General features: G+C 40.2%; 2 protein-coding genes across 2 annotated transcripts in view; one reads left to right on the top strand and one right to left on the bottom strand.

Moving 5' to 3' along the window:
• Positions 1 to 2,532: 2,532 nt before the first annotated feature.
• On the bottom strand, positions 2,533 to 8,103 carry cdt1 (chromatin licensing and DNA replication factor 1). The gene is made up of 10 exons (XM_029449167.1): positions 7,518 to 8,103; positions 7,247 to 7,402; positions 5,992 to 6,248; positions 5,661 to 5,855; positions 5,055 to 5,200; positions 4,834 to 4,934; positions 4,402 to 4,590; positions 4,071 to 4,232; positions 3,696 to 3,897; positions 2,533 to 3,219 (listed from the first exon to the last, which is right to left on the bottom strand). The coding sequence occupies exons 1-10, from the start codon at positions 7,965 to 7,967 to the stop codon at positions 3,056 to 3,058; spliced, it is 2,022 nt and encodes a 673-aa protein (XP_029305027.1). The 5' UTR covers positions 7,968 to 8,103; the 3' UTR covers positions 2,533 to 3,055.
• A 2,019-nt stretch (positions 8,104 to 10,122) lies between these two features.
• The window catches only part of piezo1 (piezo type mechanosensitive ion channel component 1 (Er blood group)), an 86,159-nt gene continuing 69,547 nt past the window's right edge, over positions 10,123 to 26,734 (top strand). Inside the window, exon 1 of the mRNA XM_029449577.1 lies at positions 10,123 to 10,548. Within this exon, the coding sequence (XP_029305437.1) occupies positions 10,485 to 10,548 (64 nt within the window). The 5' untranslated portion in view covers positions 10,123 to 10,484. The remainder of the gene's footprint in view (positions 10,549 to 26,734) is intronic.

Here is a 26,734-nt window from a genome sequence, read left to right as displayed (position 1 = left end):
TGTGCTAGTGTGTGAAGAAGACTATGTCATAGAGATAGAAGGAAATATTGTGAACAGAAGAAGCTGTGCTGCTGTCTTTTATAGAGTGAAATTAGGAGAGTGGGGGTGTATTTGTGTGCAGCTATAGTGTTTGTAAGATAGACAAAGTGATTGTCAGGGAGTAAATAATAAAGTGGGTTCCCATCTGACTGTTAATGTAAATTTTCAATTTGCACAAAAGAATTGGAGAACTAAAATAAAGAAGTTGAAATATCACAAAAAGGTTTTTCCGCTTAAGCGGATTAGGAGAGTTTGTATGAAGTGCAAAAGACACAGATTTAGTGAAAAACACATGACGTGTGAAAAGTTGAACCAGAATAAACTTTTGGAGAAACACAAACTGCTGCGGAGGCCGATCACTTAAAGATCTCATAGTACCTTATAAACCAACTAGAGCATTACGCTCCCAGACTGCAGAGTTACTTGTGGTTCCTAGAGTCTCTAAGAGCACAATGGGAGGCAGAGCCTTCAGCCATCAAGCTCCTCTCCAGTGGAACCAGCTTCCAGTTTGTGTTCGGGAGGCAGACACCCTCTCCACATTTAAGAGCAGGCTAAAGACCTTCCTCTTTGATAAAGCTTATAGTTAGGGCTGGCTCAGGTTTGCCTTGGACCAGCCCCTAGTTATGCTGCTATAGGCTTAGACTGCCGGGTGACTTACACCTCTCTCCTCCCTCTCTTTCTGTATGTATTTATGTAAATGTATGTTACTAACTCATCATGTGGCAGGTTGCCACTGATAAAATGTACGTCTGGATCATGAATCGTGGCTGCTTCAGCTTACCTTGATCCTGCTTGACGCCCACGTTAATATTATATATCTTTTTTTGGAGCCTTTTTGACATCATCCTTTTTTTTTATCACATAATTTCTGTCAAATGTTGTATTTGTACTATGTTGTTTATCCTGTACATACGACATCTATTGCACGTCTGTCCGTCCTGGGAGAGGGATCCCTCCTCAGTTGCTCTCCCTGAGGTTTCTTCCATTTTTCCTCCTTTAATTATGGGGTTTCTTTTAGGAAGTTTTTCCTTGTGCGATGCGAGGGTCTAAGGACAGAGGGTGTCGTAACCTGTACAGTCTGTAAAGCACACTGAGACAAATGTATAATTTGTGATAGTGGGCTATATAAATAAATTTGATTTGAAGTATTGCACTTCAATAAAGTTGGATAACTTGTGGGAAGCAGCAGAGGCCAAGATATCCTGACTTACTGCAGACCTCTACCTGAGCATGACGGCCTCCTCACTGACTGCGTGTGGTGTACACTCCCAGCGTTTGGCTTTGATAATAGAATGCATTATAAATGTCATTTATATTTTGTACGGAAAAGGTGGACTCAATTGTAAATTGAGTTTAAAAATGTAGTCAAATGTGTAATGTTGCTTGTATAGCAATGACATGTAAAAAGATAACTTTCTTCCAAATTTTAGCTGTGAACATACATCACACAGAAAAATATGCAACACTGAGTCTTTATTCATCTTGTCATCACACTTCCTGCCCCCATGACTAACTGACTGACTTGGAAATCTCTCTAAACCCACAATGAGATAAACCTCATGATTTCACGAGGACATCATCAGGGTGATTTCCTTAGACTTAAAGCTCCTCCATCACCACAGAAAACATAATACAACGGTTTTCCGAGACTGTAATACAGTTTAGAAAGGAGTCATTGCTTGTATCGGTTTCTCATGGATTTGTTCACGGCCTACCACGAGCGGCAGGTCGGAGTCTAGTCACTCCAATGAGTGAAGTGAACTTTAACTCAGATTATTTCGCCACAGTCCCTAAAGTAAGTATGGACAGATTTTTCACAAGCATCGTATGTTCCAAACATTCGGACACTAAAATAGCATTTTTCAGACAGACAAATCAGGAGAAAATAAATGTCCACGTCCAGTTGGGAGGAGACCCGGGGACGACCCAGGACTCTGTGGAGAGATTATATCTCCTCACTGGGAACGCCTCAGGATCCCCCAGTCGGAGATAGAGGATGTGGCCCGGAGAAGGGAAGATTGGGGTTCCTTACTGGAGCTGCTGCCCCCGCGACCCGGCCCCGGATAAGCGGTAGACTATGGATGGATGGATGCAACCATGGCGTAAACTGAGCTTGATGTGTAAAGTTGGTGGAGTCCTCCTTTAAATGTATTCTCCAATGGAAAGCTTCACCACTGCCCTTGTTTACCTCTGTACCAGTAGAGCAATAACATCATTGTTGAAGAGCTAAAACATTTTTTATAGCTCCTAGAACCACATATTTAATTCAATCATCTCCACTGTATTGCAGTGCAGCAGAGCCTCAACAAAAAAAAACTAAAACCAGTACTTTGCAAAGATGCATTTTTGAATAACACCTTCCTTTCTTTTGCATAAATTGACAGGATTTGTTGCACCACCAGCTGTTAAGATATTAAACACAATCATTGCCTTTGCTATACAGATTGTTATATTTAATAAATTGCATTCACAGAAAACAATTGGAGTCAGTGGGACTTTGACAAATGTGTGTATTTCTTAAACATTATCACACAGTAAACTTTAAAAATGTCAACATTCATCAGTTCTACATTGTAGAAAATTGATCCAAAAAAAAAAATTAAAAAAAAAAAGACTGGAAGCAGACACCAATATTACATTTTCATGGAGGAAATAAAAACAAAGCAAATCCCATCTTCAGTCACTATAATAGAACTGTGGTTAAAACAACCTTTTTTTTTTAACAACACAGTGGGATGGTGGAAACACCAGGACTAGGTCCGGTCGGTCCCACATGGTCTCTGGATTTTGGGACGTACCTGCGTGCCGGAGCAGTAACTACTTCTGACAGCGTAGAGCTCAGCGCACACCACAAAACCCACGGTGTCTAAAATATCAGACACACTTCTGCACACAAACCAGTGAAATTCACTGAAAAATATGGCTCTTTAAATGGAGCTAGCCTTCAGTCTGCTGGCAGCTTCCATAGCAAGGACCTGAGAAAGATCTCCACACCAGTCAGTCATTCTGTCACATCTCAGATTCTCTCCTCCTCTCGGAGTCTGCAGCTCAGTTTGTCCAGAACGATGTTGAGCTCCATGTTCTTGTTCAACTTCAGGTAGAAGTCCTTCCTGATTGGATGAATAGTCAGCCAATCAGCAGCCTCTTCTGCCAGTAGACGGATGTGTTTCTCCATTTCACCTGTTCATTAGAGAGGAGGAACAGCCAATCACATTACAGTTCTTTTATCAACAATATCAGAAGACCACATTACATTACATGTCACTTAGCAGACACCCTTATCCAGAGCGACTTACATTGAACTAACTACAGGGACTCCCTGGAGCAACTCAGGGTTAAGTACCTTGCTCAGGGGTACAATGGTGGCAGCCTGGTATTGAACTCACAACCTTCTAGTGTTTTGTTTGGAAGGCATACCACTAGGCAATCACCACCCACAACACACTTCCTACTACAAAATAATGGTGCAGGCTACAGTAAAATGCTGCTTGCCCAACTAGATCTAGCAGTTAATCTGGGAAAAATGAACAGCTCTAAAGTATGACTGGATTCACTTTGTTTGCACCAAAGAGCCGTTCAAAAGAACCGGATCATCTGTGAACATAACATCACTACCCACAACTTTCCCATCCAGCACGGCTGTTGTCTGAACCAACCTGTGCTGAGAGCAGATCTGTAGCTGGCCACCGTCCTGTTACAGGCCACTTCCATTATCATAGCTGGTTTCTTCTCTGTGACAAAAACGTTCCTCAGAATCCTGGCCAGCTCCGGGAGCCGTGACATCATCATCAGGCGTTCATCCTGGATGGGGTTCCGGGTCATGGCTGCCTGGAGCTTCTGGGCCTCTTTAGCCCGAATCTGAAACAGTAAACAACTCAAATCAACACAAGGAGGAATCACAACATGGTTTGATGATTAGGCAAAAGCTAATTCAACCAAGCTAATAATACCCATAAAGCACAGTCAGGTCCATACTGCCCACTCCAGCACTACAATATCCCCCCCCCTCCCCCATCTCCTGGTCCACCTACCCTGTCCAGCAGGGACTGAGACACTCCTTTCAGGGCAGTTGGGGCCTGAGCGGCTGGAGCCGGGGCTTCTGGGATTGTTGGGTTCTGTGGAGATGTTGAGTCTTTACTCTCTGCAGCTTTACTTTCTGTCTTCAGAGCCAGAGAAACCAGAGCCTTCTCCATCTGAACACAGGGCAAGAGAACAATTCCATTAGATTTACACAAAACAGCACAGGGTATACTGGATTAATATACTGATTGTGAAATATACAGTAGGCATTATTCAATGATGCATGATCCAACATTACCCAATGATTATACATCATTCAGTTTCCTAACATTGACCCAGTACCTTGGGTGTGATGAGTGAGCGAGCCTTGTCCAGCACCTCCTGAGCTGTGGCCAGTTTGTCAGTGCGAGGAGGCTGAGGCAGCGAGCTGGTTGAGATGGACGGCACAGTGTCCACATTAAAGCGAGGGTGCCAGCGGGTCAGTTTGTCTTCTGGGACAGACACCGGAGGAACCAACAAGGATAGGAAGACCTGCAGACAGAGAGGTAGTTTGAAAGCTAGTTAACAGAAATGAACCCTTCTTTAAAAGACACCAAGATGTTTCTCCCCCCCATGAGTCACTGTAGACAACAATCTCAGCTAACACCACACATCGTCTACTCTAAAACATGGGACTGGGCCATGGTCGAAATACCTCTGCATTTGCTGTCTGTACCCAATTATGACGTTAACTATATGAAACAAAGTAGAAGCAGTACTAGAGCAGCTGCTGACCTTGTGGTGCTGTTTAACAATGGAGACCAGATTCAGGTGGAAGATGCGTCTTCTCTCCAGGAGGCGAGAGGCTGACAGGAAAGGGCGAGCTTCATTCTGGTCTGAGGAGGACAGCAGCAGTTAGTAAATGAACACTAACATTAACTGGTGTACTGATTTGAGTTGCAATAGATATTAATATAAGCAAACTTTGTGAAAAGTGTACAGGTTAAAGGTTTTACCTGAGAGAATGACAGGCTCCACGGTGAGCTGGTAGCTGCCCTTCTTAATGCTGCTGTTGAAGGTTGGGATGTTCTTCTCCTGTCTAAACGTGTAGGCCTCAGGAAACACAGTCTTTATCTGACCAACGTGGCTCTCCTCAAACCGCCTGCAAGGGGGATAAAGACAAGAGGCAGACATTAGCTTCTGCAGCCTGACAGCCAGTTCTAACCTGCAGGAGGTTTCTGAAAACTTCTGGAAAATCATTATCATCATTATCATTATTAATTATTATTACACATTTTATTTTACTGCGCATAGATGAGAACAAACAAAAACAATCTTGGGCAACAACTCTACTGAACAATGTGGTCCACTGAATTTTATAAGGAGTCATTTAAAATGTCTTTAACGGTGGGGTTTTTATAGTCACTTTCTAATTCTTGGGGGACTCAAACTTTTCACAAATTCTCAATGAAATCTATACATTTCTGATGACACTCAACCAGGAAACAATATATCACCGAATGCATCAGCATTCGGTGATATATTGTTTCCTGGTTGAGTGTCTTGTGACTCACACATGGACTTCACTGAAAACCAGACCATTTCTCTGTCTTTCCACCTACTTGTGCATCATGTCCTGAACTCCACGTTTGATCTTGGTGAAGGTGGTCGTCTCACAGCGGTTGTAAAGCATTGCAACCACAGTGTCCATACTCCTGAACATGTCAGTCAGCACCTTGTACTGGTAGGGCAGGGATATGCCCGGAGGGGCCGCCTGGGCAAGGGTATGGTACTGCTGGTATGCTGGCTGCTCAGTACTGAGGGACAAGAGAAGGGAAAACACACACTTTGAGTTGGACTGGCAGGACCTACTGTGAGTGGAAATGTAGTGTTCCACCTGCACATTACAGACTAGTCTGAAGTTTTTGGCTGCAGGTATGTGTACATGCTCACCTGTCCTGGGTTTGTGTCTCACTCAGCTTGCGCTCCTTGGCGTCCCTCTCCTCCTTCCTCCGCTGAACTTTAGCTGCAAGCTCTTTGGCTTGAGCTACAGTTACCTTGAGGGTCTTAGCATCAGAGGTGGCAGGTGAGCTGGTGTTGGGAGCTGAACCAGCTGAGGAAGCTGGAGTAGGGCTGCTTATCTCCTCTACATGTTTCTTGATCCTCTGAAGGCGAGACTTGAGGGTAGCAATGTCCTCTTTACACAAAGCCTGATAGAAAGAGGGATTGTCATGCAGATGAATTCATGACTTCAAGGATAATTGTGGCAATATTCTTTATTTTTTTTAATGTTGTGAACTAATCCCATGTATAAAGCCGAACCAACAAGTGTATGTATTCATCTTCGAATGTCTTGTTCAACCAAAAAATATTTAGTTTACAATAATATATGACAAAGAAAAGCAGGACAATCCTTATTATAGAGGCTGGAATCAGAGAAGAGGGAATTGTTTCACTATCTCCACTCGAATTTTTTTGTGAATAATTAGTCAATTAACAAAATAGTTGCCAATAATTTTTCTGTCAACTCTAACCAAAATGTTGACTTTACACAGCCATATCATATTGTTAAGTCACTGTCACTCTGCGCTTAGTCAATGCACATGTACGTGTGTAAACATAGTGCTGGTTTGCATCTACAGCACCATCCGTATGGAGCCATATTGCTACCTTTCAGGAGAACTGCACGTCCTGCAGCATTATCAAAACTGTATGTGCACAAACACATCATTAGTGACCTTTGTGGTGGAAGATCTGTAAGAAATCCTGTGTTTAAATCATTTGCAAATAACAATCTGCTAGAGTCTTACTGAATGTCCAGAGACAATGACTATAAGATGCTGTCCTATGTTAGCTCAGAGATAATGATTAATGTGCCATCTCTTCCTAACCTTGCAAATATCAGTGTCTGTCTGCAGTATCAATGTGTATAAGAACGTATCCTCACTCCACTCAGGTCCATCTGCAGATGTCTGAATTAAACGATTAATTAAAAGTTCACTTTTGACTGTGCTTCACAATACTGAAATTGCCACCACACCTGATAAAAACTGTACATGGGCAGGTTTCTCCTTTCGCCACAGTGTTGGGTTCACTTAGAAATGTTTACTCCGTTTTACCAAAGCATATTGAAGCATTGTAGGAGACAACAACACACTTGACTGCACACGAGTGAAGCATGTGCAAGTCAATCATCACTATGAGTTACCTTACTGGCCCGTCCTTCATTGTTCTTGCTGATGACTGGACCCCTCTGTGGAGAGGTTTGGAAGTTTAAATGCTTCTCAGGATTCTGTCCGGACACTTGGGCTGTTGGCGCTACGTGCTGCTGGGACCCCTCACTGGGCAGGGGCTGGACTGCAGCCTGGTCATACACAGCAACAGTTTGGATTAACTCAATCTTCCAGTACGTACAATGTGACATTAAGCGTACAGACATTTCTCTCAAAATGGAGGAGTCCAAAGCTGAACAACATTACCTGTGGTGTGTCTTGAGGAAGGACAAGTTTCTTCCTGGCCTTCTTCTTCGTTGCTTTCTGCGGAACGTTAGCTTTAGCTTCTCTAACGACCTCCACTTGCCGTCTCTTCTTGGCCGTGCTGTGGTCGGCGGTGGCTGAAAACACAGCTGCTCCGAGGTCAAACTCTGTCTCGGCTGAGCTCCGCTTTGGTGTCCGGGGACTAGAGGGAGACTCTTTCGCGGTGTTGCTGATAGCATATTCTCCGTCGTTTAGCTCCGCTGCCTCGTCGATAACTCGGACAAACTCTTCATGGACGGAGGACGAAAGAAGAAAAGCACCTTTGTTTTTCGAGGATATCCCAGAAGAGCCACGGCCGACAACAGTGCTCCTGCTCTGTTTGGCTGGTTTCACTGGACCGGCGATGCTTTTCTTTCTCTGGGAAAAGAAATCAGTAACTCGAGCCTGAGACATGTTGCTGCTGCTCGAGGTGGTCACAGGAACCGCAAAGTGAAACACTGCACGAATCTACAATAAACTGTGGTCGGCTAAGATATAAATACTGTCCATCCACAATAGATCTCCGGAAATGCTCAACTTCACACGAAGAAGAAAGAAAATTCGCGCGAAATTAACAAAGCCACGCCTCATCCGGTCCACGTCCTAGGACAATAAAAGAAGGATGAAGCAGTTAGCCTTCTAAAGTCACACTTAATTTAAATTTAAAACATGTTCTTTGTTGTTTTGACAAACTGTAACCAGCAAATATCTGTACTGTTGTTAATACAATTATTACTTTTCATTAATTCTTTGATTATCCTTTTTCTAAAACAAGTGTTTGTATGACGACACTGACCCATCCTTGTCATATTATCTCAGTGTAACAAAGCCAAAATAAATAAATTACAAAAACATTCACATCAGACTTTAAAATTGAACTTAATTTAAACAAACTTGGGACATAACAAACGTTTCCACTTCACATTGTATTCTGCTTCTATAACTGAGAATTTGTAATTAAATGTTGATTAAACTTTACTTCTCTCAAGTTCTTAAATATCATATAATTTAAGGTAATTTTATCTTAAGTATCTCAAAATTGAGAACAAATATATCTTTGTATCTCTTGTTAAAAATATTTATTCTGTACCAGTGTAATAACCCGAGGTTGAAACTGAAAAGCTCTCAAAAGTTTAAGGAAACGATTAATCATTTTTGACAATCATCACATGACAAAGCTGTCAACATGCTATTGTCTTTTTGCTAGTTTCCCTTTATTATATTAATTTCTTTACAAAACTGCTTTTTGACTGTTGAGTTCCTTGTTACATGTGTCTGCAAATCAAATGTCCACTGCATCCAAAAAAGTAAGTTTTGAAAAACAGACTTATTTTACATTTTACTCAAGAAGCAAATTATACAAGATAAAATAAGATTATAATACTTTAGTTTAGTTTAACTTTCCAACCATAAGATTCAGTAGTTTGATCTAGTAGCCAGTTTGATCTAGTAGCCACCCACAACATTCATTCAACACAGCAATATCCCCATTCTAATGAGGACTTTTACATTTGAGTACTCTGTGTTAATCATCTCTTAATCTGCATGCACACACCTTTTAACATAAACTCAGGGTCCCGTAAATCACATAGCGTACTTTGTGCTTCACAAAGAGATCTTAAATGCAGCATATGAGAGCAAGACAAAGTAACATGATTAAGTCAGTGTCTTTACCACTTATAGTTACTCGCCTACTCCACTAATCATTCATATGAAAGGATTAATGGAGATGTATGATATAAAATAAGTGATTCATTGCTTTACTTATTCAAGACTTGAGTGAGTATGTTTCCATTGTGGTATCCCTGCTTAAGTAGCCTGATGGATTTGAATAGGGTAGTGGTTCATAACCTGGGGGTCAGGAGGCTGGTCCCAATGCAAATCTGAGGGGTCACCAAAAGAGATAAGAAGGAAAAAGATGCAGCTCTGTTACACATGTTTGTATATTATTTCAGACTAAGTGTTGCTCACAGCCCATCATCACATTATCTCTTTATAACAAACCAGAGAGCAATCACATGGCTAACTTCACACTCACAACCAATGCTACAATGTTGCGTTCACTTGCTCCCTGTTTTTAGAGTGTTTATGTGTACGCTGGGGGGAGACACCGACACACAATCTAGTCATATAGTTTGGCGTCAGATAGAGCAGATATACTGTGTCATCAGGGACACATATTTCCAGCGCCAGCATTGATTGAAGTGGTCTTGTCAGAAATGCCAAACTCTAAAGAAGCAAAACATTTTTTAACCCCATGCCAACTCAATACCTACCAATAAATAATACATCATTATTTATTATTACAGATGTATTTGCTGAGCATACACTTTATACCAAAACGTTGCAATTAATCCCTACATTTTAAAGAAGTAGTGCAGCAGAGTCACAAGCAGTGCAGTGTTGAGTGAGCTGCTAGTTAGAGTCGGCTGATATACTGCAGCAGGGAGGTGACCAGCAGCAGCTCAGTGGAGAATAGCTCCTCTATGAACGCCCTTCAGACTGACTTGCCTGTGAATCACATTTTCCACCTACAACACTGTAACTTCAGACTGGGCCCCTCCGAAGGAACACATGCAACAAAACTTTCTTCCTCACCGATAACTTCACTGAAACGAGTCGATCTGCTGCTGCTGCGCACTCAGCTGAGTTATAGACGCACAAGAAGACCAATACAAACAGCCGACAACTACGAAACTTTAGTTTGAACGTCAATACTTTCCACAAAAGTTTTTTTGTGTGTATTTTTTTTTTGATGGAAGATCATGAGCGAGTATCGGATGGTTTATTCATTCCTCTGTCACATTTGATCAATCAACCCCGATGGAGCCGCATACGTTAGCGAACAAGTGTTTCTGCCCTGATCTATGGTAGTTATTAATATCAATATCGTTTTTGATCATCGGGGACTGAGTATTGATCTGTGCTGACATGGATCTTCAGGTGATTGTCTGGCTGTTCTACTGCTTTCTGATGCCCACCGTGCTGTTAACAGGTAACTAATTTGCATTTGGTTTAAATGAAAGGAGCTGTAACGATCAACATGTGTCAAACTATCAAACTTCCATCTACGCTGACGTAAGCGCTTAAATTCGTCACGTTCTTGGTGGTAACTGCTGAAGCGGCTGGAGGGGAAACTGTAAAAACTTCGCACCAACTTTTACAATTTTCCAGCATTTCTTTGGTGTCTGATTACTGGAGTCTCGACAACGTGACTGCAAACGATATTCCGAATCTCACATGCCCTCACGAGCAGCACATGAGGGAATTTGGAGATCTATAAACTCAGTAAAATAGAATCTCAGTCTGTTTGGATTAGGTGTCGGTGTCGCCTCTCGTGGTGTCGTTAAGGCTGTTGTGAAAAGCGATAGTGAGAACGGGTGAAGCTGTGGAAAAATAAAATGAATTAGGCGATCACTGCTTTGGGGTTGGAGCCGAATGAAGTCTGACACTTAATCCTTTTACAGGTCATAGATGATTTTCTACCAAGTTTGCACGTTAGCTAATAAGCACAGGAATCTTAAAGTGATTAGGTTCGGCGCAGGGATATATTTGTGAATCGTGATGCTAATGAAACTTAACAAGTTAATATGCAATGCAAGATCTTTTCAGTTTTCATATAAACGGAAACGGTGTGGGTCTGTTGCACATAATAGGCCTATTGTTTAGTGGAAATCCTGGTATTTAGATTATTTAGAACATTTGACCTGTCATCCTGTCAGTGTTTCTTTTAAGTCTTCAGTATTGTGTGGTATTCTCAGCCTGTTGCTTCAAATGGTTTCAGCTTGAACAACAACCATTTTAGGCAAGGTAATAACAGATCCTCCATGCTTTTTGCTCCCTTTTGATAACTCTCTTTTTTGCATTTCTAGTTGAATTTGATCATATGTTACTTTATAATAAATCCACTCCCAATGCAGATTTAAAGGTGCAGTGACACTGATATTATCTACCGTTCCTTGTTGAAGGGCCGGGATGTCAGTTGATCGTGTGTTATATTTTAGTTTTAAAAAATAAAATTATTATCACAGTCTAATAGGTCTTTTGAGGATGCAGATATTACTTTGTTGCAGTACTCTGTACGTGAGTTAATCTATTCAAAAGCATTGTGGGATAACAGGCAGTGTGGAACTGAGATGTGGAAAAAAAAGAGTTGCTGAAATTCTCATTATTATCAATTAAAAGTGAACTATGGAAGTTTAGTAGTGATTTTTCAAAAAACAAAGAAAAAGATGGTGTCATTCTCATTATAGCAGGTATTTCATTAGCATTGTGCTTTGTAAGTTTTTCACGTATGGACTCTTTTACATTTTCATGAATAAAAGTAATTCAGAACAATTATCGAATATGCAACAATAAATATCATTCATTATAAGCATGGTCAATGTTCTTCTACATGTTATAAGAATAGTTTGAAGTCAACAAATGGTTCTTGTACAAAAGCTTTTTATATCTGGTGTTTAACGTAATAACGCCTCAGTAATTTGCAGATATGATGACTTTATATCCTAGAGATTTGAGTGGTCAGTAGCCAAGCTGTTTAAAACCTTTTATCCAATCCTCTGTAGCAATGCAGCATGCGTTACAATAGGGCGCTTCTGTCAGAAATCAATCACTTACTGACCTCACCCCTTGCGATTTGCATATATTTGTTCCTACATGTTAAGCTCCAGGAGAGAGTGTGAGAACATGGTTTGATTAACCAGAATGATGAACCATTCAGGAGACAGGGGTCCTCAAAGTTGACCCGTACTGGAAGACCACCCAATATGGATGGACATCGTAACCTGTACAGTCTGTAAAGCACACTGAGACAAATGTATAATTTGTGATATTGGGCTATACAAATAAATTTGATTTGATTTGATTTGACATCTTAAAAAAAATAAACATAACAGTATAGATTTTTGATCATCGTAAAGCTAACAAAGTTCAAAATGTTTGGTCCAAAATAAATAAATAAATAGGCCAATTTGGTGATTTTTATCCTTTAAATAGAATTTACAAATAAATGCATAAACTCAGATTTTTTTCATTTTCTAATATGTTATGTGCTAGACATCGCTATCGGTTGAGCAACAGCAGACTTCTGTTTATGTGGTGGGTAGGTCAGTCTTGGTAAGAACATGCCGGCACATGCCGGGAAAACAGCAAATTAAAATGAATGTGAATGACTCTGTGATACCGGGAAGCCTGTGTTAGATAAAGATAGCTGGCTAACCCACTAATTTCCCCTCTGATACATGGCTCAAATCTCATAAATCACTCAGTCACACACACACACACACACACACACACACACACACACACACACACACACACACACACACACACACAGTTTCCATTTTAATTACAGGCAGTTTAACCATCAGTTTAAGCAGTGTTGGCTTTGGGTTTATTTCAATCTTTAAACCAATTTATAAAACATTTGTTTCAAAATTACATATTTTTTCTGTAGGGAGTATATTGTTGGTGTTGTTTGTTACAAAATGTTCCATATTTTGTGTATGTGTTTGGGTGATAGAGAGAGACTGTGTATCCTGACAGGATGTCACTAGCTAGAACTTGCATTGTCTCTGAAAGACAAAGAAGTCTTTGCCAAGGTTACTGAGACATTGCCACACACACACACACACACACACACACACACACACACACACACACACACACACACACACACACACACACACACACACACACACACACACACACACACACACACACACACACAGCTGGTAACGTCCACTAACGTAAATAAATTAAATGTAGTACTCTCATAATACACTGCAGTGTGACTTGTTTTGCTTTTTGTTTTATTTTTGGCTGGACCAGAGTAAAGTGGGGCCAGCCCTATAAACACAGAAGTCTGTCCCTGACTGAAGTTACACTGTTGATAGATTTTTCTGTTCGGTTCTCTGTCATTTGTCTATATAGTATTGTACCCCATGAAGCATATCTCCACAGTTAAAGTGTTAAATAAAATGTTAAAATAACTGCTTGGGATGATTAACAAACCCATAAACTGAGGTTTCTTTCACCTGAATTTTGTACATCAATTTGCCAGGTTGATTTTAATTTTTTTTAAGTTATATTTTTGGGCTTTTCATGCCTTTATGATAGTGAGAAGTGCAGATTGTGAAAGGGGGAGAGAGAGAAGGGGAACGACATACAGCAAATTGCCACAGGTCGGACTCGAACCAGTGGCCGCTGTGGCAAGGACTCAGCCTTTTATATATGGGTCGCCTGTGCTACCGGGACGCCCCTGCCAGTTGATTTATATGTTGTGCTCTGTGGCGTTGCTGTCATCACTGCGGCGGCGGAGTGGAACTGACCAGATATTTACTGACAGTGAACGCACAGAAGTTTGGATTGTTGATGAAGGTAGCCCGTGTAAAGTAGCCTGCTCTGTATTTAGCAGTCCCTGGTTGGTCCTTTGTGGGCATGAAACTGTGGTTTGACACTGAACCTGGGGATTTCATGGAGTTGAATTTTAAAAATGATGAAAAAGAGAAACGATTTCATGGAGCAGAGGCTGGTGGATTTCTATTTCAGTTGTTTTTCTCTAAATTGAGGTTTATTGTTGGAGCAGCTGAATAGAGAAGGCATCTTGCTGTCTAATAAAACTGGAGTTGTTTAGACTGTCATTTTTATTTGAATGGAAATTGAGGATTCAAATGAACTTTTTATCTTCACAGCATAGCACAAACACACACCAAAGAGAGAGAGAGAGAGAGAGAGAGAGAGAGAGAGTTTTAGAGACATTTAACCCATCCTAGTAGTATTAGGAGTAGTGGGCAGCTACTATACATCACAGTGTGGGGGTCTTGCTCAAGGGTACCTTGGCAGTGCCCAGGAGGCAAACTGGCATCTCTCCAAGTCCCAGTCCACACTCTGTGCTTGGTCCATTCAGGGATTTAAACTGGCGGCCCTCTGGTTTCCTAAACCCAGTCCCTACAGACAGAGCTACTGTGGCAGTTTGTTTCCTGTATCTTAAACATGTAACAGGTTTTACAGAATCTCCAGAATACATTTCCTCACAAAAGTAGTTAAAAAGTAAATTCCTGTGGGTTTACAAATGAGATGTTGCAACAGTGATAATGGCTTGTTTACTTTACCTGCAACCCAGATTAATGTATAGCAATGATGCACTGACATAATAAACTGCATCAGGTAGGCTATCATTCAAAGAGGATCTGTGCACATTCAATCCTGTTTGCTAGTCACTGTTGTGATAAGATTATACAACACAACTTCACTTATAATGAACTCATTCACTTATCTTAACACTTATAATTAAGAAGGGATGTGTTAAAGTCTTACAGGCTCTTTTCACAGCATCCATTCCGTCATTGCAGAGTAAACACAGGTGTAGTTGATAAAATAAATGATGGTCCTGTTGTGTTTAGGTTGTTACGGCCTTTCAAGTGAGCCACACGTACCTACATGGAACAGGGACATACAGTAAGTAATGTTATAAATGCATTAACCCGGCAATGACATGTCAGAGTGGCTGCTGTGAAGAAGAGCCTGTTGAGATTACAACAAGACGAATGATCGGAATCAGTTACACACAGTGAGGTGTGCAGATTTTAAGATGAAAGAGACAAAATAAACACTGGTATTGGCACGTAGCCTGATTTTGTGTATCAGAAGACAGACAATTGGATTTTAATCTGCATTCCACAAATATCACATTAAAAACCAAACTACCCTATTTGAGAGAGTTGTGGGTATTGTGTATGAGTGTTGCTAAACCAGTGAGTCAGAGCCATTCCACATCAGAACTGTTTAACAAGATGTCATGGCTCAGTGAGAAATACTCGGTGTGTGTGTGAGCTGTGGGGTGTGTGGGAGTGAGCCATGAGAGAGGAGTGCAGATAGTTTAGAAGTTTATCAGTTCAGAAAGTGAATGGCATCTGATAATCAGTGGCAGAGTTTGGGCTTTTATCTCAGCAGCATCAGGAGAGTGAGCTGCTGCTGACTGTTGTACCCAAAGATGTGAAGCTCCACAACCTTTTCTTGACTTTGCAGAGCTCAGTCAGATTTTCCTAAATGCTGCCTTCTTTTTCCTTTTCAGTCTTTAATGGTGAAGACGTGCTGTTGCATGTTCGAGCCAACCTGCTGAGAGCGTGGCACATTTAGAGAGTTCAAAGCCAGGACAGTATCTGCTCCAGTGCTCTGACTGGCCTGTCTCATATTCATGGAATATCTGACCACAAAAGTGACTTTGTGGGAAATATAGGTTTCATGTAAACATGTGTAAACCAGGACAAACGTTGTTTAATTACACTGTAGAGGGGATAGGTGAACAATTAACAGATGTCAGCCAGTTTGTCTCACTGGTCATTTAGTTTATTGTAACACCAAATCTAGACATCTGTAGTGAGCATATACACCCTTTGGTAAATCTAAAGGTCATCTATTTTACTATCAGAGAGAATGTCTCTGGCAAGTAAAATGCATTAGAGTCAACTCTACACCTTGGGAAAACATGAAAAGATGGACCAACGTCAAATGCATGGCAATAGTATTAGCTTACTGTGCTTTTGTACTGAAGCAAGTTTTAGCACATTGGATCTGAATGTACTAAATACTGGCTTCTCATCTGACAGTGGTATAGACTGGCAGTGTTTCAAAGTCTACACTTGTGTTGGACTGAACATGTGGAGCTAATTAAGAGTAATCAACTGTTCCTTTCCAGCTGTCTCAGCTACTGATATCATGTCCCTCATCACAACGGCACTTTGACTGTGAAATTCCCCAGCCTGTATGCAAACATATCACATAAAGTTGGCTTACGGCTCCTCGCTTGTTGTGGAGCATTCTACTATATCACAAAGTCCTTATTAGCATGATGGTGGTTGGAAAACTGAATGGGTCATGGCATTCAGATGAAACACTACAGCCACTGTAGTTTAAACTAAGATGATACAATATAAGGCCGGGTCTTGTTGCAGAGTATCTGCATTTTACTGTGCACTGATAACACAGAGGAACACAACTCTTCTAGGTAGAGAGGGGACTTGTATTATTCATGTAGATAAAAGCTCTGTTCTGTGTCCCGTTCTTCGTACATGGGTCATGGGTTTGGATTTTTTTATTCTAGGAAGATGGTTTGAATTTCCTCCTGAACTGTAGTCAGAGCAACAAGTCCTTAAGGCCAAACTTGCAAACGTTGCAGCCTTATTGACAGATAGCTGGATCATGAGTCCGAGAGGCCGTGGTTTACAGGGAGTTTAGAACAGCTAAGGGCCATTGTTAGCAGTGACATATCCAGGCCATTGTGACTGGGGTGGTCAGGTTGGGACACAGAGCTAGTGTGGGGTAGCCATGCCATAGCAAACCTTAATGAATAGAAGGTGATCAAGATGTGTAAATACAGATGTTCAATGCATCACATTGCTTCAATCTATGCACAGATGAATTGCAATGGAATACCAAAACTCATGTAAGCATCTGTTTTGATATAATGTATTCAAGGCCAGGTTGTTGTTTGTAGTCCAGTGGTTGAAGTATGACTCTGTTTTGGAGGTGACATTACCGCTGACGTTGCCGGCTCGACGTACTGAACACAGTATTTCACATACTGGTTAGAATAGCTGTAATGAACACACACACATCTGCAAGAAGATTTAGGACACCCTCAGTCTTCAGTTCAGAAAACACTGTTTCATATTTAATGGAAGTGTTCAGATAACAATAGCAAAAACAAAATCCTAACTGCTGGTTGGTTTGCGCTCAGGCTAGCAAGCTAACATTAGCACTGTGTAGACAGTGTGCCTAGTAGTTGGCAATGACAAACTGGCCCTGTATCGGCGGATCAGCTTTCATCATTGATTGAAAAGTTTGTCCGGCCTTATTGTGTTGATGAACTTGACAAACTATGTCTCAGTTCTGGGGTGGTCCCACTCAAGTGGCTTTTTGCTTTTACTAAATATACCTTGCGAGGTTTCATAAAATAAACACACAGCAACAAAAAAGACAAATTATTTATTGAAAACAAATAATCATTCTTCTGCCAAGAAATGTAGTTCTTCAGCGATATTTAGCAGAATGGTTGCCAAGCAACACACAGACGCAGTAGAACTATCTGTTTTATAATTATATTTTTGATCGACTTTGATCAACCATGATTCTTTGAATTATGACTGAAGTAATGTTGGATCATATGAATGGCTTTACTAACTGAAACCCCACACCATCTGCCTTGGTTGGCAGATTCATGCTATGTGTACGCTCTGCATCTTCCAGACAACCATATGATTTTCTCCATTGGTTGAGTCATTGTTGTAATGACTGTATTTATTAATCATCACACCATCTGTTCTATGTTCCACTTCACCAAGCCATTTAGCATTTTGCACTGTGAACATGTCAAAAATCTAACAGGCAGGTTTCCATGAAAATCCACATATTTGAACCTTCAGTGACGGTTAATTTAGACATTTTACCTATTTGGAATTGTTCCAAGTTGCTAAGAGTTCCTCCTGCAGCTGCTGTCCGACTTCTGTCTGATCACTGCCAATAATTTAAGGCTCCTGTAATCATCATGTACATGTGTGGTGTGTTTGTTTTTACTGTCATGGAAGCAGAGGATATGAACACAGTGCCATGGAACCGTGCAGCTAGCTCAGTGTTAACATGTGCACACAGGGGACCAATGATTTTAACATCAACTACCCATAAATTGCCTTCGTAACACACTGTGTAATTAGAGTGTGTGTGTGTGTGTGTGTGTGTGTGTGTGTGTGTGTGTGTGTGTGTGTGTGTATGTGAGATATATATATATAGAGAGAGAGAGACAGAGAAAGAATGAGTGTAATAATAAATGTCTGTTTGGCCATTTTCTTTCCACAAAAACAGGAAAACTGGTCAGCATGGACTCAATTAGGCACACGCGCATACACACACACACACACACACACACACACTCACACATAATGTCTAATTTAAAGAAAGCTGAGTTGGACTGCACCTTCATCACATGCAGCTTTACTGCTCTTATGATTACTTACACAGCAGACCTTTGGTATTTCCTCTCTATGTGAGGTGTGGAATTAAAAAAAAAGAACTGACTGCATTATAAGCAGATGTAAAATTGCTGCCTTTAGCAGTGGTTGGATGGAGAATCTAACAGGTTTGCTGTTATATTTACCAGTAGCAGTACATTGGTAGGTTTTATGGATATCTTCATCATAAAAGGAATGGACAAGAGGAATATGAAATCCACATTTTCCAGCCAGTTCACAGCATATCATGGTTTCATCTCTTTAAGCCTAATCTTTTCTGCAGGATTCAGGGAGTCAAATTTAAGCATTCTTTTTTAGAGTTGCTTCTAAGGGCAGACTGGGCTGGGGGCAAGAGGCTGTTCCTGATCCTGCTGGTCCTGGAATGGTGAGTCGGGGAACGTGCTCCTCAATCCTTAGCTTGTGGCTGTGCTTGGCTCTTTTGATGCCTCTCTTCAGGTCGCAGAACCAGTAGGCAAACCTCTCTGTTCATTCACAGCTTCTGAGCATGTTCTAAAAATATCACTAGTGACCATGAAGCTCCGTCTAAAAATTATTTTGCTGTTTTTTTTCAATCAATAACACTTTTAACACTATTCTTTATTTTAAAATGACAATATTGAATATAGAATTTTAAAAATTAAAATGTTTTATGTATATATGAACTCTGACCCTGTAAGCTAAATCTCCATTTCCCTTTTCGCTGAGACAAGCTAGCGGGAGCAGCTACGATGCGGCGCTAGGTGCGTTTTTTACGCTAAACATGGCAGAAAAGTGAAAGAAAACAAACTATTTTCACAATGATTGGGAGGAAGAATTGGTTTTTACAACAATGAAAGAAAAGTGTGTATGTCTCATTTGCGTGGCGACGGCAAAGCGGAACATTGTGGAGACACTTCGGTACGTGTCACAGAAGCTACCATGATAACTAACTAACTACCCACCTGCAGCACTGCGGGCAGGACCAGCCGGGAGTTAAAGCTTTGGCAGCAGCATCTCTTTTCACGAGGCCGGTGAACAAGTCACAAAAAGCATCGGGAGCTTCATTTAGAGCTGCACATTTTAAATAAAGTACAAGAAAGCCTTTTCGGACGGAGAGGTCTTGAAAGGTGCAATGATGGTTAATGAAAACACTGTTTGAAGAAAGGTTCCGATGTGATCTCCACTCTCTCTGATGTTACAAAGTTAGTGTTTGTACAAACAGGATATGATTTGAAGATGTGACAGTTAATGAGTTCCTTAATGTTTTTACAGAAGTGATACTTTGTACTAAAATATAACTGGTGTGATTTTGAACAAAATGCTACAAATCGGTCATTCTTACAAAACTGTCGAAGATATTTACAAAAATATCAGAGATGTGATAACTCTGACTTTCAAATGTTGAAATAGATTGAGAACATAAATAAATAATGTTTAAATATATCTGTGTTTCCTACCATGGTGAATCATTGTTAATAATTATTGTGAGGAATTAACATTAACATGTGATCAGACAGTCTCTTCACATATATGAATATTTATTATGATTATTATTATTAATGATAATATTATCATTCAAGGTGAACCGTGCAACTATGTTATTCAGGAAGTTTGTATCAAAGAAGTAGCCCTTCGTATTATTCAGTACCCTTGAAGTAGCTCTCAGTATTAAAAAGGTTGGTGACCCCTGATGAATAATGTACGGCTTCTCATCGAGGTTCATTTCACAATAATAAACGGTTTATTATCAGGTTTATTGCTCGGCTACTTCTAAACAAATCAATAATTTCTCGCAAAATATTGATTTTAAAATGACAATAATGATTTAATAAATATAATGTTTAGAATAAGTAAATGTATCGGACCTTTGTAGTTTTGATACTTTTTGCAAAATAAGGCGTCAGTTTCTCTATAACACTATTATGATATGATATGCATGTTCAACAGCTAGTGCTGCCTGCCCCACAAAACCTCTCTTTACCAATCGTCATGTATAAGTTTATATTAATACGATAAAAAACGGGAACTATAGGGCAATTGTGCTGCATTCATGTGGTGTTGGAATAATCGGAACACACCTTGTAGTGCGCATTTGCTGTATGTCGTCCCCCTTTCCTAATCTTCACTACACTATCTTTAAAGGCATAAAAAGCCCAAAACAATTACTTACAAAAAAAAGAAATGTCACCTGGACATCTTTCCAAACTGTTAAAGCTGGAAGCTTCAGTCTTCCTCATTGTGAAGGAGTATATAGTTGTAATTAAATTGTATAGTGGTTTAAATGTCATTCTGGGTGGCTTCCCCCTCCATATAAACCTAGAGATCATAGTTTTTTAATTTCCTAAAAACTTTTTTTTTATTTATTTATATATGTATATATATATATATATATATGTATATGTATATGTATATATGTATCTATATATTAAATTAGAACAGATCTAGAAGAATAGAAATCTTTAACCCAAATAAATATTGTAGTGGGTTTCCAACTGAAAAGGAAAATTGGACAGAAACTGTTTTTTTCTTTTTTTCAATTTGGAGGACTGTGATTGTGTGTGTGTGTGTGTGTGTGTGTGTGTGTGTGTGTGTGTGTGTATGTGTATATATTAATAGTTAACTATATGTAAACACACAGATTGAGTGATGACATGTCTAAGTGTGGAGTCTAACATCTGTGTGATCACACCGGATGTCTGTATTCAGACAAATACTGAAGTCAAAAAAGGTCAATGATAAAATAAAAATGCTTGTAAAACTAAAAATCTCTAAGTATGAACTCGAAAAGTGATAACTCTTGAAGTTATTTGGTGAAGATGCATGTGAATTGATAGTTATGTATGTGGTTGTGATTGAATTAAACCCAAACATTTATCTGTCATTGTTTTTTAGTATTTAGCATTTCATCAACACAATCTCTCTCATCATTTAAGACTGGAGGTAACAAAGCTAAGAGATTACAGATCATGTAAAACACTAGTGAAATTGCTCAAGCTAAGTGATAAACCACCTCTGAAGTAACAGGATCGTTCATCTCCGTTCACTTTGTGAGTCACTGTAGATGCCATGTTGTCTCAGTCTTTGTATGACTCTGCTGTCTGTGTGTTCGGACTGAGAGTTTCATGGAGGGAGTAGAGGCCCAACCCAGCAAGAAAAAAACAGCAGCAGAGAGTGAACCACATTGACACATTGTGAAAGTCAATCATTCATACAAATGCTATTAGACTGATGTATGGACACTTTTCTTTTTGCTTTATTAGTGGAAGCTTCTTGAGTTAAAGGATGTTTGTTGGAAACACCCACGAGTCTCATCCCTCAGGGCTCCTCCCACCTCTGGGAGATATCTTCACTTTGTCTCAGTTGTTGGTTGCTTGTCTGTTCCCACACAGTCTGGTTGGTTTGATATCTGTTTGGATGTGGAGTCCCACAGTGTCTTTGCCTCATGGTGACCTCAGTCTGGACCTCCACAGTTTATGGTGTCAATAGTGTCTAGGTCCAGGTTATTTCACTCAGTGAATGTGACCTAGATATGAAGTGTCCTTGAACAGATTGCATGTTGAGTCTCTCTAATGGGATACACCTCTGATTGTTATCATGTATTCCTGGTAGTAGTGTTTGAGTGGTCTTACCTTTGTTCTGGGTGTCTGAGCTCGACTCTCAGCAGCTCCAGCCAGGATTACCTTCCATCACCACCTTCACAGTTTGTGAGAGCAGCCTTGACCTTAACAGTTTCCATAACTCCTATTACTTATTGATGTTTCAGACAGTGACATTTACAAACCGGTAGCTCAAAGCTTTCCCAATTTTGTAAAGAGCATTTATCTTTATTTTGGGAAAGTATAGTCTGGATTAGACCTTTAATGTCCCTAAAGTACATTTGGGTTTATGAATAAAAAAACAAAACAATACGCAGGTTAATGCCAACTTCAGTGTTATCATTAAGCAGAAACAAGTGGACCACACTGTTACGTCCACAGCTGGTTCCAGGCCAAAATACATCAACATTAAGATCTAGATTTGATATAAAATATATCTCATATACCTGTTAGTGGAACCTGTAGGGAGGTGAATCCTCTCTCTCAGACTCTCTGTATGAAGGCAGTGACTTTATGGCACATTAAGTTGATGAAAAGACGGATCACACCACTGTGAAGGTGGTGAATGATGATGTAATAAGCTCTGAATTCAAGTCGATAAGGCCTGAGACCTTAACACAGATAATAGATCAACTAGAAACTAGAACGATGCCTTACATTTTTCAATCGGCACTTTTAGTCATTTGTTTTCTTTCTTTCTTTTAAAAACAAATCAGGAAATCAAGAGTAATAGTGTATTCAGATTTGTGGAAAAATGTCCTTTCAAGTTTGTTCAGTGCAGAGCGCAATGACAGCTAAGGAGATTAATAAAACACTTCATGATTCGCTCGGTGTGGGCAACGATTGTTCAGGAGCATTCAGTAGAAAATGACGCTGACAGAGTGAGAAACACTGAGAGGAAGAGAAGCAGAGGCAGAGATCTGAGCACTGGAATGAAGCGTTGCAACATTTCCTAACACAGCCTGCCAATGAAGAGAGATGTGAAAAAACTAATTGAACCATAACAGCTGTTGCATCAGATGCTGAACACAAATAAATAGTCAGAGCCTGAATATAAGACATGCAGAGAAGACATAACAAGAGAGAGAGGGCCGAGTGCCGCAGAGAGATAGGTGCTGTGGTTACTGAACAGTGTTATCACATATGTCCACAGACATCATTTTAGGAGTGTTTGATGATTAACTGGGCTGCAGGGTGGAGCTCCTCAACACCCAGTGTGCTCTATATGTGGGAGCTGATACTGTACGATAAAGTGCTGAGCATCATAGCTTCATGAAGGAAGTCAGTTTGTATGATCTGGAACAGAGCTGAACCATGATTTAAGGCTCTATATAAATATATAAAACCCAATCCATATCCCTGTTCCCAACCTGTGCAAATGTTGTAACCATTTACAAATCCTTAATCGTGAAGTGGCCAATAAATAAATAAATGGAAGCCAAGTATGGATGATATGGCAGTTTACAATCAGTGTGTGATGTGAGTAGAGCTGCTCTGGATTAAGAAAATCGGTCTTGTTGCCTCGATCTCAGAGACATTTTGAAGGTGCATCAAAAGCAGCAGTTCCCAACATGGTCATAAGATGATTAAAGGATAAGAAATTATTAAAAACAGAAAGGTAAAGAATATTTTTGTTTAGTAGTTTTTCTCCCCTCAAATCTTCTTGTCTCTCTTGCTTTGTTGTTGTGAAATACTGGATTTCTTTTGGGATCTATTCAGGACTGTAAAAACCCTTCAAATGAAACACATCAACATCTCATGACCACACTAAGGCCACACTACAGGCTGAGGTTGGGAACCACTGCTGCTGGCTTTTGCTAGAAACACTGTGTATGTATGTGCACTGTGTTCGCTAAAATATGAATACCAGATTGAACTCGCTATCAGCAGAAGCTCACTATTAAGTATTTGAATCAAGGGAAAAAAACATGATCAGGACATTCCTGAGTTTTATTGTTGGTAAAATCTTGTATTTGCTTTGTTATTTTACATATGTTAGCAAATATGGTAAATAAAGACATTGGTTACACATGGGGATTTATGTGAGTAGTTAGGATGCTGATGTTGGTCTGTCCTGTAATCAGTCTGTCCTTCCATCACACTTTGGTCCATCGCAGGGCATCTCAAAACCACCAGCCAGCAACATATTGGGGCCATGGGACAACCATTTCATAATAAAAAAATCCATTTTTGTTTTGTGACTCTAGACCCTCTAGTGCAGGGGTGTCAAACTCATTTTAGTTCAGGGGCCAAATGCAGCCCAATTTGATCTCAAGTGGGCCGGACCAGTAAAATCATATCATAATAATCTGTAAATAACGACAACTCCAAATGTTCCCCTTAGTTTTAGTACAAAAAAGTACATTCTGAAAATATTCACATTTAATTAACTATATTTTTACAAAACATTATGAACAACCTGAACATTCTTAAGAAAAATAAGTGCAAATTCAACAATATTATGCCTCAGTTTATCATTTACACATGTGTACAACATACACATCAGTGTGTCTACAAAGGCACAACACATGTAGTCACAGGTATCTGGAACTGAACAATATAGTATTTTACTTTATGATCAAAACAACTTGTCAAGCTACAGAAATTATTTTTAAATGTACATTCATTTCCACATCTGTGTAGTAATCCTGATCACTTGAACTGACACCACACCACTCAAACTAAAGTGGGAACTATTAAGGAAGAAGGTTAAGTTATCCCGCTGCCTTGTAAATGTATAAAATGTATACATAAAAAATACATAAAGGTTCTGGCTCTTTGTACTGAAGCTGCTGACATATGTCACACTGTTCAATGTCTTAAAATATTTCCAAAGTAAGTATTCATTTTCACAGAAATATATTGTTCATGGTGCAAAAGTGTCTGAAGCGCTCCAACGAGAGCGTTGAAAATGTAATTTGCTGTCGTGGTGTCCGTCATAGCACCAACTCAAGGAACTCCTCGGTGACGGTCAAAGTCTCAACACCACGAATGAATATGGCTGGTTGAGCAACATCCGAAATGTCCATGCTCTCATCAATTGCAACCGAAAATGCAACAAATGACTTGACTTTGTGCTTCATCTGGCTGTTTAACTCTGCCGAAAGATCTGAAATCCTATCTGTCAGTGTTTCTCGTCAGGCTAATGTTGGCAAAAGCCTGTCGCTTCTCAGGGCACACGAGTCCTGCAGCCTTCAGCATGCATGTTTTCACGAACTCACCCTCACAATCTGGCTTTGATGCTAATGCTATTTCGCTAGCAATAAGGTAGCTAGCTTTCACTGCTGCATCGCCGATATCTCGGCTACGGGTAAAAACAGACTGCTGCTTCTTCAGACCCGCTAACAATTAATGTATCTTCTCTCTTCTCAGTTGTCCTTGCAAGCTGTTGGATTTTTCGCCATGAGTCTCATAGAGGCGCAGAAAATGATATTCTTTGAGCCCTGAAACCTGCCGCGAATACACCGAGCACACAGCTTTCCCACTCACCTCTGTGAATAAATAGGAAATGGTCCATTTGTCTTGGAAAACGCTACACTCCGTGTCCACCTTTCTCCTTTTTTGACAAAGACATGTTGTGTAAGGACGGTGCCACAGAGTGTAATGTTGACAGAACCTGCCAGCTCCAGAAGTTATTTTACCGGCAGCTCCAGCATCAACAGTTTGCTTGCTTGACAGTGTTGTGTGCGACCCCAGTGGACACATTTGAAATAACAGTTACTTTCATTGAAAAATTGCAGTTAATTTCTTCTCTGTAATCTTTACATTTTGCAATATCATCCCGCGGGCCGGATTGGACCCTCTGGCGGGGCCGCGGGCGTATGTTTAACACCCCTGCTCTAGTGCCACCATCAGGACCGGCTTGACATTTTTAGGCTTCTTTTAATATTAATATTAATATAATAATATATATATATAATAATGATATATATATATATATATATATATATATATATATATATATATAATATAAAATGTATATATTATATATTATATATTAATATTAATATTAATATTAATATTAATAATAAGATGCTTTACCGTGAAAAAACAAAACGTCATATATACAAACATACAGACAAACATACAAAAATGTACACACAAGATGCAATGAAATGGATAAGAAAAACAAAACTAGGAACAGAGAGCGGTTTAAAGTAGAGTTGGGGGGGAAGGAGTTCACAGGACAAAGCAGTCTTGGAGAGTTGTGTTTTAAGTGCTTGTTTGAAAGATGGTAGGACGTTTGACGTTTCCAGAGGGAGGGTGCAGCTAGGGTGCAGCTACTCAGAAGACCCTGTCATCCCAGGTCCGGAGTTTGGTCCTGGTGGTCTTTAAGGTGTTTGCATCTCCGGACCTGAGGCAGTGGGTAGGGATGAGGAGGTTGAAGAGGTGGGCAGGGGCCTGGTTGTTTGAGGCTTTGTAGGTGGTGAGTAGTATTTTGAAGTCAATCCTGTATTTAACCGGGAGCCAGTGGAGGTTGAGAAGGTGGGGGGTGATGTGGTCTCGCCGGCGGGCAGCGGAATGTTGTGTACTGAAAGGGTAGATTTACTACCAGTAATAAAAACTGCAACAAGCTTATACTGTAGTACATACACAT

Source organism: Cottoperca gobio, chromosome 15 (assembly GCF_900634415.1).
Source record: "Cottoperca gobio chromosome 15, fCotGob3.1, whole genome shotgun sequence".
NCBI lineage: Eukaryota > Metazoa > Chordata > Actinopteri > Perciformes > Bovichtidae > Cottoperca > Cottoperca gobio.
The sequence above is the reverse complement of the archived record's forward strand: the minus strand, read 5'-3'. Positions and strand labels throughout refer to the sequence as shown.

Coding starts and splice junctions, on each gene's coding strand:
- cdt1 (XM_029449167.1), bottom strand. CDS start 7,967: ATGTCTCAGGCTCGAGTTACTGATTTCTTTTCCCAGAGAAAGAAAAGC. Junction 7,403..7,517: donor TTCCTCAAGACACACCACAG/GTAATGTTGTTC, acceptor GTGTATGACCAG/GCTGCAGTCCAGCCCCTGCC. Junction 5,856..5,991: donor GAGACACAAACCCAGGACAG/GTGAGCATGTAC, acceptor CTTGTCCCTCAG/TACTGAGCAGCCAGCATACC.